Consider the following 17,639-nt stretch of genomic DNA (forward strand, 5'->3'; position numbering starts at 1 on the left):
GTGTCCAATCTACCATCACGTCCTCGGTACCATAGCTGCAGATACAGCAGAACCTTTACAGTGGCAAGGGTACATGTTCAACTTAATCAAGCGAGATTCGGTCAACATCTCTATCGCCTCAGCACAATCACACCTTTATGCGAAAGCGGCGTTGAGAAAGATGTTACTACAGCTTCTTCGACCACTGCAGGTGATAATCAAGAAATTACAGAAATAATGCAGCGTCCGATGTCGTCTGGCAATGGTATAAATATCAAAACTCTTTTGGCAGCAAAAGACATAAAGGAGTATAAGCTCCTGTACGATTTTATAACAGAAGGGCAATTAAAAATAAGGAAAGCGATTTTTTTATTTTTTATTTTTTTTTTGCATTGTGATACAGTAAACATGTTAATTTCCTTAGATCACTGACATAATTTCAGTTGAAACGGATGTAACGGAAAGTTGTTGCTTTTTATATATCTGAGGCTGATTGCAGTGGAGATCCCCAAAAGCCATTAATCAATTCAGAAACAAACCAGTAGTGTCGTGAAGTAATAGTGCCTGTCGTTCAGGTGAGGAGAAGCACCGGAATGTTGCCCTGTCACATTTCGTGAGGACGTACAGGCAACGGCTGCGGAGGGCGTCCGCTAGCTGCTGGGCAGCGGTATCTCGCAGAAGAAGGGGTACCTGAGGCGGCAGTCGACGTCGTTGTAGGTGCCGGCCACGTACAGCGTCACGCAGTCCTCGCCGGTGGGCCCAGCGTTGTTCGGCTCTCCCGGATACCAGTTGGCGAACGACAGCCATGTCAACAGCTTGCCTGCAACACGAGGGGCAGTGACTTCAGAATTGGTTTTTTAACGCGATTTTGAGGAAAAATAATTTTCTGGGGGAACCTGGGGGAGAGGGAAACTGAGGAAATTTTGGTGCTGGGCAACCAGAGGAAGTACTTCGTCTGCCTAACCTTACTACTGCTGCCATCTTTGCTATTTTAGTTCAGACAACACATACTTAGTTTCATAGGTGCACCCATCTGCAGGGGGTCGCTCGTGTCGGCACCAATGATGCGTGTCGCTATGGATCGGAGGAAATCCTCTCTGGCTTCCGGCGGCTATCTGATTTGGTGAAGACTGCCAGTCTCGGTAGCGGGATGAAAGCAGAGCTCACCATCTGCAGCATCGTCGACAGGACTGACTGCGGACCTTTGGTACAGAGCCGAGTGGAGGGTCTGAATCAGAGGCTGAGACGGTTCTGCGACCGTGTGGGCTGCAGATTCCTCGACTTGCGCCATAGGGTGGTGGGGTTTCGGGTTCCGCTGGATAGGTCAGGAGTCCACTACACGCAACAAGCGGCTACACGGGTAGCAGGGGTTGTGTGGCGTGGGCTGGGCGGTTTTTAGGTTAGATGGCCTTGGGCAAGTACAGAAAGGGCAAAAGCCTCAACGGGTGCGGGGCAAAGTCAGGACATGCGGGGACCAAGCAGCAATCGGTATTGTAATTGTCAACTGTCGAAGCTGCGTTGGTAAAGTACCGGAACTTCAAGCGCTGATAGAAAGCACCGAAGCTGAAATCGTTATAGGTACAGAAAGCTGGCTTAAGCCAGAGATAAATTCTGCCGAAATTTTTACAAAGATACAGACGGTGTTTAGAAAGGATAGATTGCATGCAACCGGTGGTGGAGTGTTCGTCGCTGTTAGTAGTAGTTTATCCTGTAGTGAAGTAGAGGTGGATAGTTCCTGTGAATTATTATGGGTGGAGGTTACACTAAACAACCGAACTAGGTTCATAATTGGCTCCTTTTACCGACCTCCCGACTCAGCAGCATTAGTGGCAGAACAACTGAGAGAAAATTTGGAATACATTTCACATAAATTTTCTCAGCATGTTATAGTCTTAGGTGGAGATTTCAATTTACCAGATATAGACTGGGACACTCAGATGTTTGGTACGGGTGGTAGGGACAGAGCATCGAGTGACATTATACTGAGTGCACTATCCGAAAATTACCTCGAGCAATTAAACAGAGAACCGACTCGTAGAGATAACATCTTGGACCTACTGATAACAAACAGACCCGAACTTTTCGACTCTGTATGTACAGAACAGGGAATCAGTGATCATAAGGCCGTTGCAGCATCCCTGAATATTGAAGTTAATAGGAACATAAAAAAGGGAGGAAGGATTATCCGTTTAGCAAGAGTAATAGAAGGCAGATTTCACACTACCTAACAGATCAAAACGAAAATTTCTGTTCCGACACTGACAATGTTGAGTGTTTATGGAAAAAGTTCAAGGCAATCGTAAAATGCGTTTTAGACAGGTACGTGCCGAGTAAAACTGTGAGGGACGGGAAAAACCCACCGTGGTACAACAACAAAGTTAGGAAACTACTGCGAAAGCAAAGAGAGCTCCACTCCAAGTTTAAACGCAGCCAAAACCTCTCAGACAAACAGAAGCTAAACGATGTCAAAGTTAGCGGAAGGAGGGCTATGCGTGAAGCGTTCATTGAATTCGAAAGTAAAATTCTATGTACCGACTTGACAGAAAATCCTAGGAAGTTCTGGTCTTACGTTAAATCAGAAAGTGGCTCGAAACAGCATATCCAGACACTACGGGATGATGATTGCATTGAAACAGAGGATGACACGCGTAAAGCTGAAATACTAAACACCTTTTTCCAAAGCTGTTTCACAGAGGAAGACCGCACTGTAGTTCCTTCTCTAAATCCTCGCACAAACGAAAAAATGGCTGACATCGAAATAAGTGTCCAAGGAATAGAAAAGCAACTGGAATCACTCAATAGAGGAAAGTCCACTGGACCTGACGGGATACCAATTCGATTCTACACAGAGTACGCGAAAGAACTTGCCCCCTTCTAACAGCCGTGTACCGCAAGTCTCTAGAGGAACGGAGGGTTCCAAATGATTGGAAAAGAGCACAGATAGTCCCAGTCTTCAAGAAGGGTCGGCGAGCAGATGCGCAATACTATAGACCTATATCTCTGACATCGATCTCTTGTAGAATTTTAGAACATGTTTTTTGCTCGCGTATCATGTCATTTCTGGAAACCCAGAATCTACTCTGTAGGAATCAACATGGATTCCGGAAACAGCGATCGTGTGAGACCCAACTCGCCTTATTTGTTCATGAGACCCAGAAAATATTAGATACAGGCTCCCAGGTAGATGCTATTTTTCTTGACTTCCGGAAGGCGTTCGATACAGTTCCGCACTGTCGCCTGATAAACAAAGTAAGAGCCTACGGAATATCAGACCAGCTGTGTGGCTGGATTGAAGAGTTTTTAGCAAACAGAACACAGCATGTTATCAATTGAGAGACGTCTACAGACGTTAAAGTAACCTCTGGCGTGCCACAGGGGAGTGTTATGGGACCATTGCTTTTCACAATATATATAAATGACTTAGTAGATAGTGTCGGAAGTTCCATGCGGCTTTTCGCGGATGATGCTGTAGTATACAGAGAAGTTGCTGCATTAGAAAATTGTAGCGAAATGCAGGAAGATCTGCAGCGGATAGGCACTTGGTGCAGGGAGTGGCAACTGACCCTTAACATAGACAAATGTAATGTATTGCGAATACATAGAGAGAAGGATCCTTTATTGTATGATTATATGATAGCGGAACAAACACTGGTAGCAGTTACGTCTGTAAAATATCTGGGAGTATGCGTGCGGAACGATTTGAAGTGGAATGATCATATAAAATTAATTGTTGGTAAGGCGGGTACCAGGTTGAGATTCATTGGGAGCCTGCTTAGAAAATGTAGTCCATCAACAAAGGAGGTGGCTTACAAAACACTCGTTCGACCTATACTTGAGTATTGCTCATCAGTGTGGGATCCGTACCAGGTCGGGTTGACGGAGGAGATAGAGAAGATCCAAAGAAGAGCGGCGCGTTTCGTCACCGGGTTATTTGGTAACCGTGATAGCGTTACGGAGATGTTTAATAAACTCAAGTGGCAGACTCTGCAAGAGAGGCGCTCTGCATCGCGGTGTAGCTTGCTCGCCAGGTTTCGAGAGGGTGCGTTTCTGGACGAGGTATCGAATATATTGCTTCCCCCTACTTATACCTCCCGAGGAGATCACGAATGTAAAATTAGAGAGATTAGAGCGCGCACGGAGGCTTTCAGACAGTCGTTCTTCCCGCGAACCATACGCGACTGGAACAGGAAAGGGAGGTAATGACAGTGGCACGTAAAGTGCCCTCCGCCACACACCGTTGGGTGGCTTGCGGAGTATCAATGTAGATGTAGATGGATATTCACGAAATGTCACTCTCTATTCAGTCGAAACATTAGACTCACCGTGCTGATATCTTTCTGCGACACCAAGTAAAAGTGCACATGACCAGCTTCGACCTTTCAGGATGTCTATCGACTTTCGTAGTCGTATCGAGTTCTGAGAGACGCCATACAGGATATCGTCGTTATAATTGCACCTCCAATTTGATGTGTTTCATACTAAAACATATGTCCTATGTATAAATGCTGTTTCAAATATTGAAGATATCTCCGTACGATAAACTCTGATCCTCATCTCCCCCTCCTTTCCTCTGCCCTTTCCCCGGGTTTCCTCTCCCCCCCCCATTCATCCTGTTTTTTCTCCACATACCCTCTCTCTGCCACCCTTCTCTCCCCCCCCCCCCCCCCCCGAGTCCTTTTGCATTCCCCTCCTCTGCCTTTCCCCAATCCCTCTCGCGTCTGCACAGCCACTCCCCCCTTCCCCACCCTCTTGTAAGTCCTCGTCCTCCGTCGGCTCCTTCCCCCTCCCTCTCCACTTCGTTTTTCCTCTCCTTCCCCACTTTTCTTTCCCATCATCTGTCCATGTTTCCCCTGTCTGCCCTCGGCTGTGGTGTGTCATGTTTGTGCCAACTGTTTCGTGCAGTGTTCAAGTGTTTCCAAAGTGTTGCGAATAGAAATCATGCTGTCGCTGGTTGTGATTTTGATATCTCATGCAAACAGAAACCAGACTGTCGCCGTGTATTTTAACTGTCTACTACTTTACCTGTCTGCTTCACCGACCCTTTGTTTTATGTTTTAAGTTCCACAATTTTCCGCCATTTTCCCATTTCAGTCACCGATTTTATTGCCTGCTTTTTTCTTTTTTTTTTTTTACCAACTAGGATCACATTAAGAACTTCAGTTCCTCTTCTTCCTTTGTTGTTGTTTCCTATTTTTCCAGTATTCCGTCATTTTATTTTTTTAAAACAAACTCTGTAGGCTGAAGTGCGGCATAGCAAGCTGCTGCCAGCTCGCCCCCTTCGGGAGGAATCGAAACTCATTAAAGGAAAAAAAAAAGTATTAAGGATATCTCGAAGCGAGTCGGTTTTGGTATGATTTGTTCTAAATAAATGTAATTATAGATTGATGGCTAAGAGCTTTCAGGAGGCGTAAGTAAAATACAAAGGCACACGCTTAATGTGTTTACGACAGTGTAGTGGGTGGAGCTATCGAGTTGCGAATTGAAATATTGTGTCGTGCGCTAATGTTAAATCAAAAGAACAATGAAAATAGCATGAAGAAAGAAAGTGTAGTGGCCCTAGAGCATACGTTTTTATTTTTCTGTTCAGATTATGTGTTTTTATTTACAAATAGAAAAAATTTTGTTTACTTAATATTTTATATGTACGCTTACTTTACGTCCCTCAACACATAAGTCCTCTTCTTCAAGTTGCGAACACTAACAGTAATACAGTGATAATAGTTTAAAGGAATAGGTAGTAGTAAGGAAAATTTGGCGAAATTTCATAATCTTGGGGAAATTTTTGTTTTGTATGTAGGAATTTCGAAACCTCAACCTGGAAACACTGTAAGGGAAAGTAGGGGCGAATTCATGTTTCACGACACCCGTTTCTGCGTCGTGAGGTGGAGAAATTCTAGTTCTATCATATTTACAGGCGTACTTCGAGAACCTTGGAATCGTAAATAAACCATAACCACATTTAGATACATGATTGACAGGTGGCAACAGACTGAACACTGTATGTGTATCAAAACTTAAAATAATACTGAAGTTAATGAAAAAGTTAACATACTATGTTACACACGGCCGTAATCACAGACGTCAGCGCTCTAGATCAGACTTTTTGATACCTCCCTTGTATATTCTTGATATTCGATGCCTTCAATTTCAGTACATTTTCTGATGCCTTCCAACATTAAGATACCACATTACAAAAACTGTGCGAATGACCCTGCCTTAGTGGCAAGAGCGGTCACCGAAATTAAGCGCTGTTGGGCTTGACTAACACTCGAATGGTTGACCGTCCATCTCTGCCAAACGCCGTTGGCAACTGGAACGTGCTCAGCCTTGATAAGAGAGATGAGGAGCTACCTGATTGAGAAGCAGCGGTTCTGATAACAGGAACTGACGACCGCCGGGAGAGAAGTTGTGCTGACCACATGACCCACCATAACCGCATCCAGTGACGCCTAACGGCCGAAGATGATAGAGCGGTCGGTCGATACCATTGGGCCTTCCAAGGCCTGGTTGGACGGAATATTTCAAAAAATGTAATCCATAATTGATTTCACCCACTACTGCTGACATTTTTCGACAGAGAATTCAGCAGCCGTCTTGACATAAAAAGTCGTTTATTTTGCTGTCTCCATTGCCCATTATTTTACGGTATGTCATACCTCTGCTCTGTAGTTCCTGTATAGACACCACAAGTTGCTTACGCAACTGCAAAGATCTGAAGATGATCACCTTTCATTTAAACTAGTCATATCGTAGAAAAGTTTCCTACTGAGATGTCAAAATAAACAATATAAAAAATCTAGTAACGGATTTACTTAAATGGAACACTCCGCGAATATCACACTTTAATGTAATCAACATAGCACTAGCACTACACTATATACTTACTGATTTGTTCTGACACAGCACGTCAGTCACTTCCTAACGGCTACGGTACACACAGGCACTGTATTGTTAGATCGATAGTGTTAGCAGGAGCCTGACTCGAATTCGGTCGATACAGAAGTAGGAAGCCATCGTTCTGGACGTTGTGAACGAACTTATAGGTTATTTCGGGTTTTGTGTAGGGAGGGGCAACGAATGACAAAAACGCAGTAGCCATTTTCATCTTAGAACGAAAACGAAACAAATCAGACCACGGCAGCCTTCTTCCTTGTTGAAAGCACCATGTGGCCATCACAATCCTCTTCAAATTGGTACCAACAACAATGTCGTTTCGCTCCTACTTCTACCACCACTACAGTCACACGTTTTAGCGCCATACAGGCTTTCATTTTATGGTGGTAAAAATCACTTTGACTGTAAGCATTGACCGGGCAGCTCAAATTTGTATCTTAGCGTTTACATCTGTTAGCCTGAATGGCATCTCCTTTTTTGTCGTTGAAAGTTCATTTCTTAATTTGTGCACCACTAAGCTTTTCACAGTGGAAATTCTTCCAATCCATACGTGGCATACAGCAAACCAGTATTGGTTAAAAATAGTCTTGGTTGCAATTTTAGCTTTTTGTTTTTCAACTATGCGTTTCGCCTTATTTAGCCATCTTCAGATTATCTTAATTTGATATTTCGTAGAAGGATCCTTTAGTTAGTGTAGCCAAAGGGCATCGTCGAATATATCAGGCCAACATCGCCTTCTTTAGCTCAGTAAAAACTTTTCTAGATGGACGCGAGTGACACCAAGACCTGCATAACGCTTTCCCGTTCACAGGCATTTTGTTCACTACCTGAGCCCCATATAATTCTGTTACTCGCTCCTGTGAACGGGAACGCGTTATGCAAGTCTTTGTGTCACTCGCGTCCATCTAGAAATGTTTTTGCTGGGTTTAACGTTGGCGATGTTGGCCTGACATATTCGACGATGCCCTTTGGCTACACTGACTAAAGGATCCTTCCAAGAAATACCAAATTAAGATAACCTGAAGATGCCTAAATAAGTCGAAACGCATAGTTGAAAACTAAAAATCTAAAATTGCAAACAAGACAGTTTTTAACCAATACTTCACAATGCTCATCGTGTTACGTAGTCCAATCGAGGTCTCTCGGCGTCCTAGGCCCGGTTCTACCTGGCCTCTAATACTGGAGTGATGTGTGATGTCACTCACATCGCAGTGATAATCGTTAAAAACAATCTGTTTTCCGTCTAATATACACCTTAGGACGAAAATTTACCTTAGTTTCCGGGCTCAGGTATCATGAAATCGACAAGGATGTGCTGATCCGAGTCGAAACAACGGAAAGTAACGGAACCAACTGTGATGTGTAAATAAGAAATGAGTATGAACTGATGTCGGAAAGATTTTAAAAGTTATGTCGCGATTGTAGGACAAAAGTAAAAACAAAAAATAATAAAGAAGTGGTACTTTCCTCTTCTTGAGCGTGGTGAGTCATAGAAATACTTGGTAATAGACGGTGCGCGGTCAGTGCCCCAAGGATCAATAGCAATATTATTTAACCGCCGATTTTTAACAGATTACATAAACATTACACTCCAAATTATCCTGGAGGATGCAGACGCTAGACCGCACGGATAGAAGAAAAGCACTAAAATTTAAATGTGCTTCAGTCAAGAGTGGTTTAACATCGCGTGGGCATGCACTTCCATTCCAGTATAATCAGCGTTCTAAATCTCTCTCTTACGACCAAATTATTCTTTTCGTTCAGTGTAACTGAACAATTCATCGGAAAGAGCGTCAGATGCGTCTTTGTTAGCACTATGTTTATCGCATTGAACAACGACGTCTTAAAACCAGTACGAGTGTCTAAATCGTGAGCCATCTAAATGAAGCGTTAAATTTTCCTTCAGTCTTTCAAATTCCACTAAACGCTACGGCTCTATTAACAAATGAGTCTATGCGGAAATTCCTCCGGCACTCTTGTACTAGTACATATGCAGTGCCTCACTTTTGAGCGTACTTTGTGTTGTTTAGACTTGGGTGTCAGCTTTCGTTGTACAATTTAATTTTTCTTCATTTTGCTCAAGTCTCTCTCACTGTTTGATGCCTATCTTGCAATCATGAGAATGTCCCTCTTCTGACTTTCCTACAATGAGAAATGTGGCGAAGGTTAAAGGTAGAGTATTGTTGAGATCTGATGGAACTTCTCCTGGCGATGTTGAACAGTGTGCTTTCATTTCCTATCAACATACAACTGCGTGTTATAAAGGATATCATCCCAGAAGAAAACCTAAATAATTTTCTGTTAATATTGGTTTAACTGAGAAGTGAGTTTGAAAGTATCGAAGTTTAACTCTTAAGAAAAAAAAAGGAATACAAACAAGTAATCGGCCGCGGGCATGCTATAAGGTTAGAGTCAATGCGTTTACCTGAAGATGAAATTAGAAACAGCGGAATCACATTCCAGCTATGTCTGACGGTGGGATTGACACCCGTATTATTTCCTGATGGTAGAACATGAGTCACATGCATATTAGCACATTATGAAATGTGTTTCTCGTTCTAATTATAACCGAATAAAGTTTTAAATGCTACTGAGCCACAGACTTTCAGCTTTTTCGAGGAATACATCGACAGTTGACTGTATATTTTTATACATTCCTGTGTACAATCTTGAATTCGGCTTTCACTCCATTATCGAGCACATAATTCTCAAATTGAATAATGTGCAAGCGAATAATAGAGAATTTTTTGTATCTGATTTCGGAGAGGACTGTATGTAAATATAAAAATGTCTGTAAATGTAACTTATAATTACTTCTTTAAAAAATGCCCTACATATACAACTAGCAGACAGTAACGCTGTAATGCTGCAAGTATGCCTCACCTGTTTCACTAACGAAGGCACCTTCCTCTTCGATATCATTCAAGCCAACATACGATTCCGTGACGTCTTTGTTGACGTCGTAGTATTTTATCACCTCTTCCGCCTCTTCTTGTGTGTCCAGTACAGCCAGATGACCCCCATCGTCCAGACAGCGCTTCTTTGCTCCCTCATATGTGTCTGCAGTGGTGTAGTGCTTGTAGAAACCCAGCTGTGGTACGTACCTGTGCAGAAAAATCAGTGGTATTACCCGGTGTTCTTACCTACCTATGCTGCAATGAACTGCGTTTCTTCCTCATCAGTATGGAAAAGTTAATGAAGTTGATCATACAACACAGCCACTTGTATTCTACGAACGTTGACCTTGTCTTACTCTGCAGACTTGCATTTATCAAGAAATCGCCCTGTCTTTGAATTAAATTCTTAACTAGAACTAAGGCGACAAAATTCTGTAAATAATCGTGTACTATTGGGCCGTTAGACTACGTTTTGGTAAAAAGAAAAAAATCTGCTGCTAGTATTGGTGGAATAAAGGCAGAAATTTAGAAAAGGTAACTGAAAATGCGTTCGCTTCTGAACACCCCACACTTCCTGCATTAAGAAATATTCAAAGACCTTTGAACTAACAGCGGTACATATAATTTACATAATAATATAAATAAGGTTCTCTAAGGAAAGAAAGAAAGTTTCCTGCTCCATTCACTCTATGTGCTCCTCTGGAGGAGAAATTGTCACTGATTGTCACAGAAGGAGCTGCACGCAGGAGGACAATGTGGACAGCGATCGTTGTTGGCATCCAGATAGACGATGCACCACTCGGGATGACAAATTAAATTGTCAAGATTACCGAACATCGCCTGACGAAAAGATTTGCTGAGCTAAGGGCTGAGGGCGAACACAATAAAATAGTTACTTAATAGCAGAAATTATATTTGTTACAGCTTTCAACAAATATTTCCAATATTTTTGCCTTCACCTTCTTGTTAAAAGTCGTTGTATATTGCGAACTTCAAATTACAACGATTATATAATAGTGATTGTACCATGCCGACATTCAATTTGTTTCTAGCGTCAGACAATAAGCTATTCATGTGAATGGAAATTCTTTCCATGTTGGAATTGCTGTATGGAGGTGCCATTACGTTCCTGATATTTTTATTGTGTGAGGAGTTTCTTCCCCTTATAAAACCGTTTTCGACGGAAACGAGTTAGTGGACATAGAAGCCTAACTTTGTAATTGTTCCAGAGCTTTCTTAGTTCACGCGTCTCTTCGTATGAACTTTTTTATCAAGTTCTTCTTGAATACCCACCACCTTTGTTGTTTGTACATAAGTTTAAGTTACACATGCAAATAAACAATGCACACAATAGAATCAAAAAGCAACTTTTTCAGCTCTGTGTTTCAACTGATTAACATGTGCGCGACGCAAGCTGGCGCGCGCGGATGGTGGCAGCCGTATTCAACTAAAGGAGACGAATCTGACTTGCTTTTGCAAATCAGTAAGTAAATTACTAAAATGAATAGAACTCTAAAAATACCGAACCAATCATATTTCGGTATATCAACAGCAGCGGAAAATGGTAGGCTTGTAGAGGGTTAGGATTTGTTACGAACAGGAAGATTGGTGAGAGACTGAGTTACATTGAACATGTCAGTGGTAGAATTATTTTCTTCAGTTTGAAAGGCAAACCTACGCCAACAACTATACCTCAGCCACATGCGCCGACGTCACAAGCAGTAAAATAAGAGATGGAGGAAGAATATAAGGATATTGAACGGCTAATATACTGCATGAAGGGAGATAATCTAATAATCGGAAGGGTTTCGAACGCTGTGGCAGGGGGAATATGTGAGTGTGTAAAAAAAATCGGTTCAAATGGCTCTAAGCACTATGGGACTTTACATCTGAGGTCATCAGTCTCATAGACTTAGAACTACTTAAACCTAACTAACCTAAGAATATCACATACATACATACCCGAGGTAGGATTCGAATATGCGACCATAGCAGCAGCGCGGTTCCGGACTGTGTGTAAAATGAGTTAATGGAAAACATGGTCTCGGTTTTAGGAATGAAAGAGGAGAGAGAGTAACAGAGTTCTCCACGAAATTTCAGCCAGTTATAGCGAATACATTGTTCAGATATCACAAGATGAGAAGGTTTACTTTGAAACGGTAGGCGACACAAGAAGATTCTAGTTGTATTACATCATGGTGGGACAGGTATTTCCAAATTATATTGTAGACTTTAAGGCGTAGGTAGGAGCAGATACGAATTCAGATCGCAATTTTTTGATGACCTAGAATAGACAGAAGTATAAGAGATCGTCTGGAAGAATCTGTGTGGGCAGAAGTGGGATACAGATATACTTAGGAATGATTAAGTGCGTTTTAAGTTGTCTGTAGATACTACTGTAATGACTACTTCAGCAAGTCTAATTTAATAGAATCGGACATTTCTCAAAAGGGCAAACACAGATACACGGACAAATAAAGGAGAAGGAAAGTAGCTGTGAAGATACCTACTGTAACAGAAGAAATACTTCAGTTGATCAAGGGGAGCAGTACAGAAAATGCTCCAGGAAAGGCAGGGATACCCAACTATATGTGAATTAGCAATGAAATTAATTGAAACTGCAGAGAGTCTCAAGACATATGTTTTCAGGAGAAGTATGAAGAACCCGAAATAGTGATGGTCGTTGGAAAAACAGATACAGATACAGAAGGGTTAAAACAATATTCTGTGAAATTTAAAGCAAACGTTTCAACAACAAGAGTTAAATATTGAGGAAAGGTTGCCTAGGATGATATAGTACACTAAAGGCGTGTCTCTTAACACGACAGGAGAGGAAATAGGAGGTAAAATAAGCAGAACGTACAGATAACATTCCTTCGGAAATTTTGAAATCATTAGCGGAAGTGACAACCAAACGGCCATTCAAGTTCGTTTGTAGATCATGACAGTGGAGGTATACTACCAGAGTTTCAGAGAATTATCATTCATATAATGATGAAGACAGTAATGACAGATGAATGGGTAACATATTACGAAATGGCCATAACAGCTCATACGTCAAAGATGCGGACAAGAGAGAAAGGAATTGAGGTTGTGTTAGAGGAGAATCAGATGGTTTTAGCAAGGTAAGGCCACAAAAGATGTGGTTCTTACGTTGAGTTCGACAATGGAAGGAAGACCTTAGGAAAATCAAAACACTTTTATAGGCTAGTCGTTCTAAAAAAGTAGTCGGCAATGTAATATGGTGCAAAATGTTCAAAATTCTTACGAAAATAAATAACAGGTAACAATAAGAACGGCAGGGCAAGAACGATGTGTTCAGATCAAAAAGAATTTAAAACAGGGGTTCACCCGCCTATTTAATCTACACAGTGAAGAAGAAATGACGCAAAAAAAGAAATGGTTCAAGAATGGGATTACAATTCAAGGTGGAAGGGTGTCTATTATAATATTCGCTGATGACATTCTTATCCTCAGCGAAACTGAACTGAATTACAGTGCACATGTATTGAGGGTAAACCCAATAAAGGTGAAAGTAATGAGGAGCAGCAGATACAAGTTTAAAGATAACTTAACATCAAAACTGGCAACTAAGGAGCAGCTGAGTGAAGGAATTCTGCTACCTTAGAAGAATTGTGAAACTGCAGAAGAAGCAATGAGGACATTAAAAGCATACTAGCAAAGCTAGCCAAAAGTAGTCCATCAAGGACGGTCTTAATTTGAGGTGAAATCTCTGAGAACGTAAGTTTGGACCACAACAGTGCATAATAGTGAAGCACGGAATATGGGAAATCCTGAAAAGAAGAGAATCGAGGCGATAGAGATGCGGTGCTATAGAAGGACGTCGAGTGATAAGTCAAGGAATAAGGAGTTTCTCTGCAGAGCCGGCGAGGAATAATTAGATGGAGATCACTCACAAGAATGTGGGCAGTGTAAAACTGGACAGTGCGGAATTAATTACATGTTGTTAGAGGTAGCTGAAGAGGGTAGGAACTATACAGGAAAACAGATATTTGGGTACATCCAACGTTAGCTGCAAGTGCTACTCTGAGAAGAAGAGGTTGGCGAAGTAGATGAAGTCGAAGCGGGTCGCCTCAAATCATTCCTAAAATTGTTCACCCACTGTTGGTTTTAACAATAGCCTACGTGAGCTGACAAGTGGAAGACATTATTTTGTGGGTCGTATAAGAATAAAATTTATGATTAGTTTTAATCTTTTGAACGAAAAGGCAGGGGGCCAAATTTTAAAAGTAATAACAGATGAACTGTCATGATATTTTAGCAAGGCTCACTAACGCGCATTCACATCTAGCACCCTCACAATCGTATAATAACGCTCATTTTGTGCGAACAAGAAGATTTTTGGTGCAGAACGAACTTTAAGTTATAGGAGAATATCTAGAGGAGACCAGTGACCAACATAGGTCACTTCTGGTATATAAACAAGAATAAACGACGAAGACTAAACCTATTAGTACAGTTGTGTATTCCACTGTAGAGTGATGCCTGACTATGTACTTCCCATTCAGCCGCTGCTACCATCACGAATATGAAATCTGAATATTGCAATGCCTGCGTCATATTCATATCCACACCTAGTTCTTTTCATATTTTTTGACCGTTGTTTTATGTAGATATTTTGCCTTTGACGAAAAAATATTATGATTTGCGCGCAAGACGTTGAGGTATTTAGCGCCTGTGCTGCTAAATGATGAAACGAGTGTAATTAAAAAGGTTTCAAGTTTCAAAATTAAACTGATATAAAAATAAAATACTTTATTCACAGGTATTTCGTGCAGATGTAACACACACACACACACACACACACACACACACACACACACACACACACACAAGGTTGCAGCTGATGACTGTTGCTGGCTGATTACTACAACAAAGGACGAGGGGCTTTCAATAAGTAATGCACACATCTCTTTCTCTGCCAAATTGGGTTGAAAAAGTGCGGGATTTTGTTGTGGGACATCGCCTATAGTTTCATGAAATTCCGATAGGTAGCGGCGCTATACGTATCCTTCAAAGTGGCGTCTCTTGCGCTGGTGCGTCCCAAGCAGAGAGATGTCATTGACTTTCTTTTGGCGGAAAACCAGAGCATCGCAGATATTCGTAGTGTATTGCAGAATATCCTCGGAGACCTGACAGTGAACAAAACCACTGTGAGTCGCTAGGCGGGGCGTCTGTAATCATCGCAACAGGTTCGCTCAAACCTGTGCGATCTCAAGCGTGCCGGCCTGCCTCACATCTGTGGCTCCTGCAATGTTGGAAAGTGCGACACTTTCATTCGAGGGGGTCGACGGACCACAATCAAACACCTCGCAGCACAACTGGGCGTCTCTGTTGATAGTGCAGACACAGTCTTTCAGGCGTTGGGGTACTCCATGGTGTCTCCCCGTGGGTTCCTCGTCCACCCCACAGCCCTGATCTCGTACCATCCATCTGTTCGGCCTAATGAAGGATGCACTCTGCAGTAAGTAGTGCGTGGAATGAATGGGAGGTTATTGATGCAAGAAGACCAGTAGAGTTGTGCCATGCACAAGCCCTCTCAGTAAGGTGGTGTAAGGACGTCGCATTGTTGAAAAATCGTGTTTTGTAACCAAAAGAGTATAATATGGTCTAATGGAATAAAACCGATCTAATTTCGGAATAATATGTGTCACATTATTTACTGAACGCCCCTCGTGTGAGCCACACATTCTAGGACACAGTAAAACTTCCAACATAAGGCCTGATCAACCGGAACATGTGCATAACGCACTAAGAGGAGCGAGTTGACTAATATATCTACTGCGATTGGACAAATATATGCAAACACCTGCTCCTAGCCAGTCCAGGAGGTTGCACTCTTACATTTGGTCACGAACGAGATCTATACAATGTAAGAACGTTGCAAATATCAGTCGTGTTCAGAACAGTGTTCTGTGCAGTTTTGAGTGCGCTATGGCGGAGGTAAGTGAATTCCGACGTGGGGAACTTGTTGGTGCTCATACAATAGATGCTTCCATAACCAAGATAGCCGTGGAAGTACCGTATCGAAGACTGAGACCGCATATAGATAAAGCGGTGAAACGTTATCCGCCAAGTCACAATGCGGGCGAAAATGTGTGCTGAGTGATCGCGACGATCGCTGAAAAGGACTCTGAAGAATAAATAAGAGGACGACAACTACAAAAATCGCTGCAGAACTGAATTTTGCAATTCGTCAATCCTGTCAACACCAAAACAACGGGAAGGGACGTCCACAAGCGGAGAATCAGGGAGCGAACTGGATTTCCAAAACAACGCACTGGTGATGCAAATGCCAGTAGCACGAGAACATGGTGCCGAAGCCATAAGACAAGGATTATCGAACAGTGGGAGAAAGTCATTTAGTCGAACGAATCTCGTTTCACGCTATTTCTGATTTCTGGTCCGGGTCAGGTCCCAAGAGTGAAACATGGCGGGGATCGGTATTGATTTTGGAAGCCATATCGAAATATTCCATGGGCCCCATGACTACTCTTCAAGGTCGCATTACTGTCGAGGATTTTAAATATGAGCATTGTGATTTGATCAGGTCCATCCCGAGGTGCAATGTTTGTTCCCCAGTGTTTCATGACGATATGGCCCTTGTTCAGAAAGCTCGCATCGTGGTGGACTGGTTTTGTGAACACAAAGATGCAATGTCGCATCTCCCACGGCCAACAGAGTCAGCTTTTGTTGTGTGCTTTGGATAGAAGCGTGTGTGATCGCCATCCGTCTCCACCATCGTTACCTGGACGTGCAACTGTTTTGCAGGAGGTGTGGTATAACATTTCTTTGACAATCTTACAGTTCCTGTATTTATCCATGCTGACACCACTGGAAGTTGTTTGAAGGCCAAATGATTTCCTACACCGTACTGGTCTTGGTAATATGTTTTGTTTTTGGTGTTTCCACATCCACCAACTGAACATCATCTCTGTAGGTAGCAGATGATGGGATTAAACGTAATTAAGATGATTTTAACAATGTTACTTGTAGCGAAACGCGGCACCATACGGAGTATGTGACGAGATGCAGATGAGCTACGTACTTGTACCCAGCAGGCAGCACAAATAGGAGCGACCTCTGGCAGACGAAGGCGAACACCCAGTCACAGCGGTTGTCGTTGTAGAGGCCCTCGGCGTTGATGGTGACACACTGCTCGCCGAAGGGTCCGTTGTTGTCTGGCTGGCCGGGAGACCACTGGTGGTAGCCCAGCGAGTGTATAGGAGTTCCTGCAGTTTTACACCAAGTGCACGTGAGTCAGCGTTACTGTATAGGCTACTATTACATTATATGACTGCAATAGGAAAATTTTTGTTATGAGTCCCTCTTATTGCCATTTCAGATCATCTGTACATAATCATAATTCCAAATGAATATACGTACCAGTAGGTTCAGATATATTGGGTGCAATGCTGACCTACTTGACGGTACCTGCCGACTGAGTTTCAGCAAACGGTGTCCAATTTGTTGGCGATCTTCTGTTAAAATGAGTCAGTGGTGCAGGTTAGAGAATAATTATTCTTTCTTCACGTATACAAGTTATTCGAGTTCCAATTAAATTTTAAAGTATCACTACCTTAAAGATAAAACAATTCGATTTATTTCCACGACTACCTTTTAATTCCGTAACTATAATCTACTCATGGCTCAACAGATTCACGGAAGAGACACATACAACTGGAGTCATATTTAACGTAAGTCTTCCTGTTGTAGAGTTTCGGCGCTTGTTTGTGCACATGTCTGTTCACTTCTATGTAAACCGAACTTTAACAGCTGACTGGCAATCATCACAGCTAAGATTCCGTAAGCGCAGAACGTGTGAAACTCGGATTGTTCCGTTATCTC

General features: G+C 42.3%; 1 protein-coding gene across 2 annotated transcripts in view; it reads right to left on the reverse strand.

Annotated features, from left to right (window-relative positions):
- Positions 1–355: 355 nt before the first annotated feature.
- The window catches only part of LOC126455686 (C-type mannose receptor 2-like), a 56,876-nt gene continuing 39,592 nt past the window's right edge, over positions 356–17,639 (reverse strand). For both annotated transcript variants that reach the window (XM_050091452.1, XM_050091451.1), the window contains exons 5-7: positions 16,840–17,023; positions 9,757–9,977; positions 356–799 (exon numbers count right to left, since the gene is read on the reverse strand). In XM_050091452.1, the coding sequence (XP_049947409.1) occupies positions 630–799; positions 9,757–9,977; positions 16,840–17,023 (575 nt within the window). In that variant the 3' untranslated portion in view covers positions 356–629. The remainder of the gene's footprint in view (positions 800–9,756; positions 9,978–16,839; positions 17,024–17,639) is intronic.

This window comes from Schistocerca serialis, chromosome 2, assembly GCF_023864345.2.
Source record: "Schistocerca serialis cubense isolate TAMUIC-IGC-003099 chromosome 2, iqSchSeri2.2, whole genome shotgun sequence".
In the NCBI taxonomy this organism is placed as follows: domain Eukaryota; kingdom Metazoa; phylum Arthropoda; class Insecta; order Orthoptera; family Acrididae; genus Schistocerca; species Schistocerca serialis.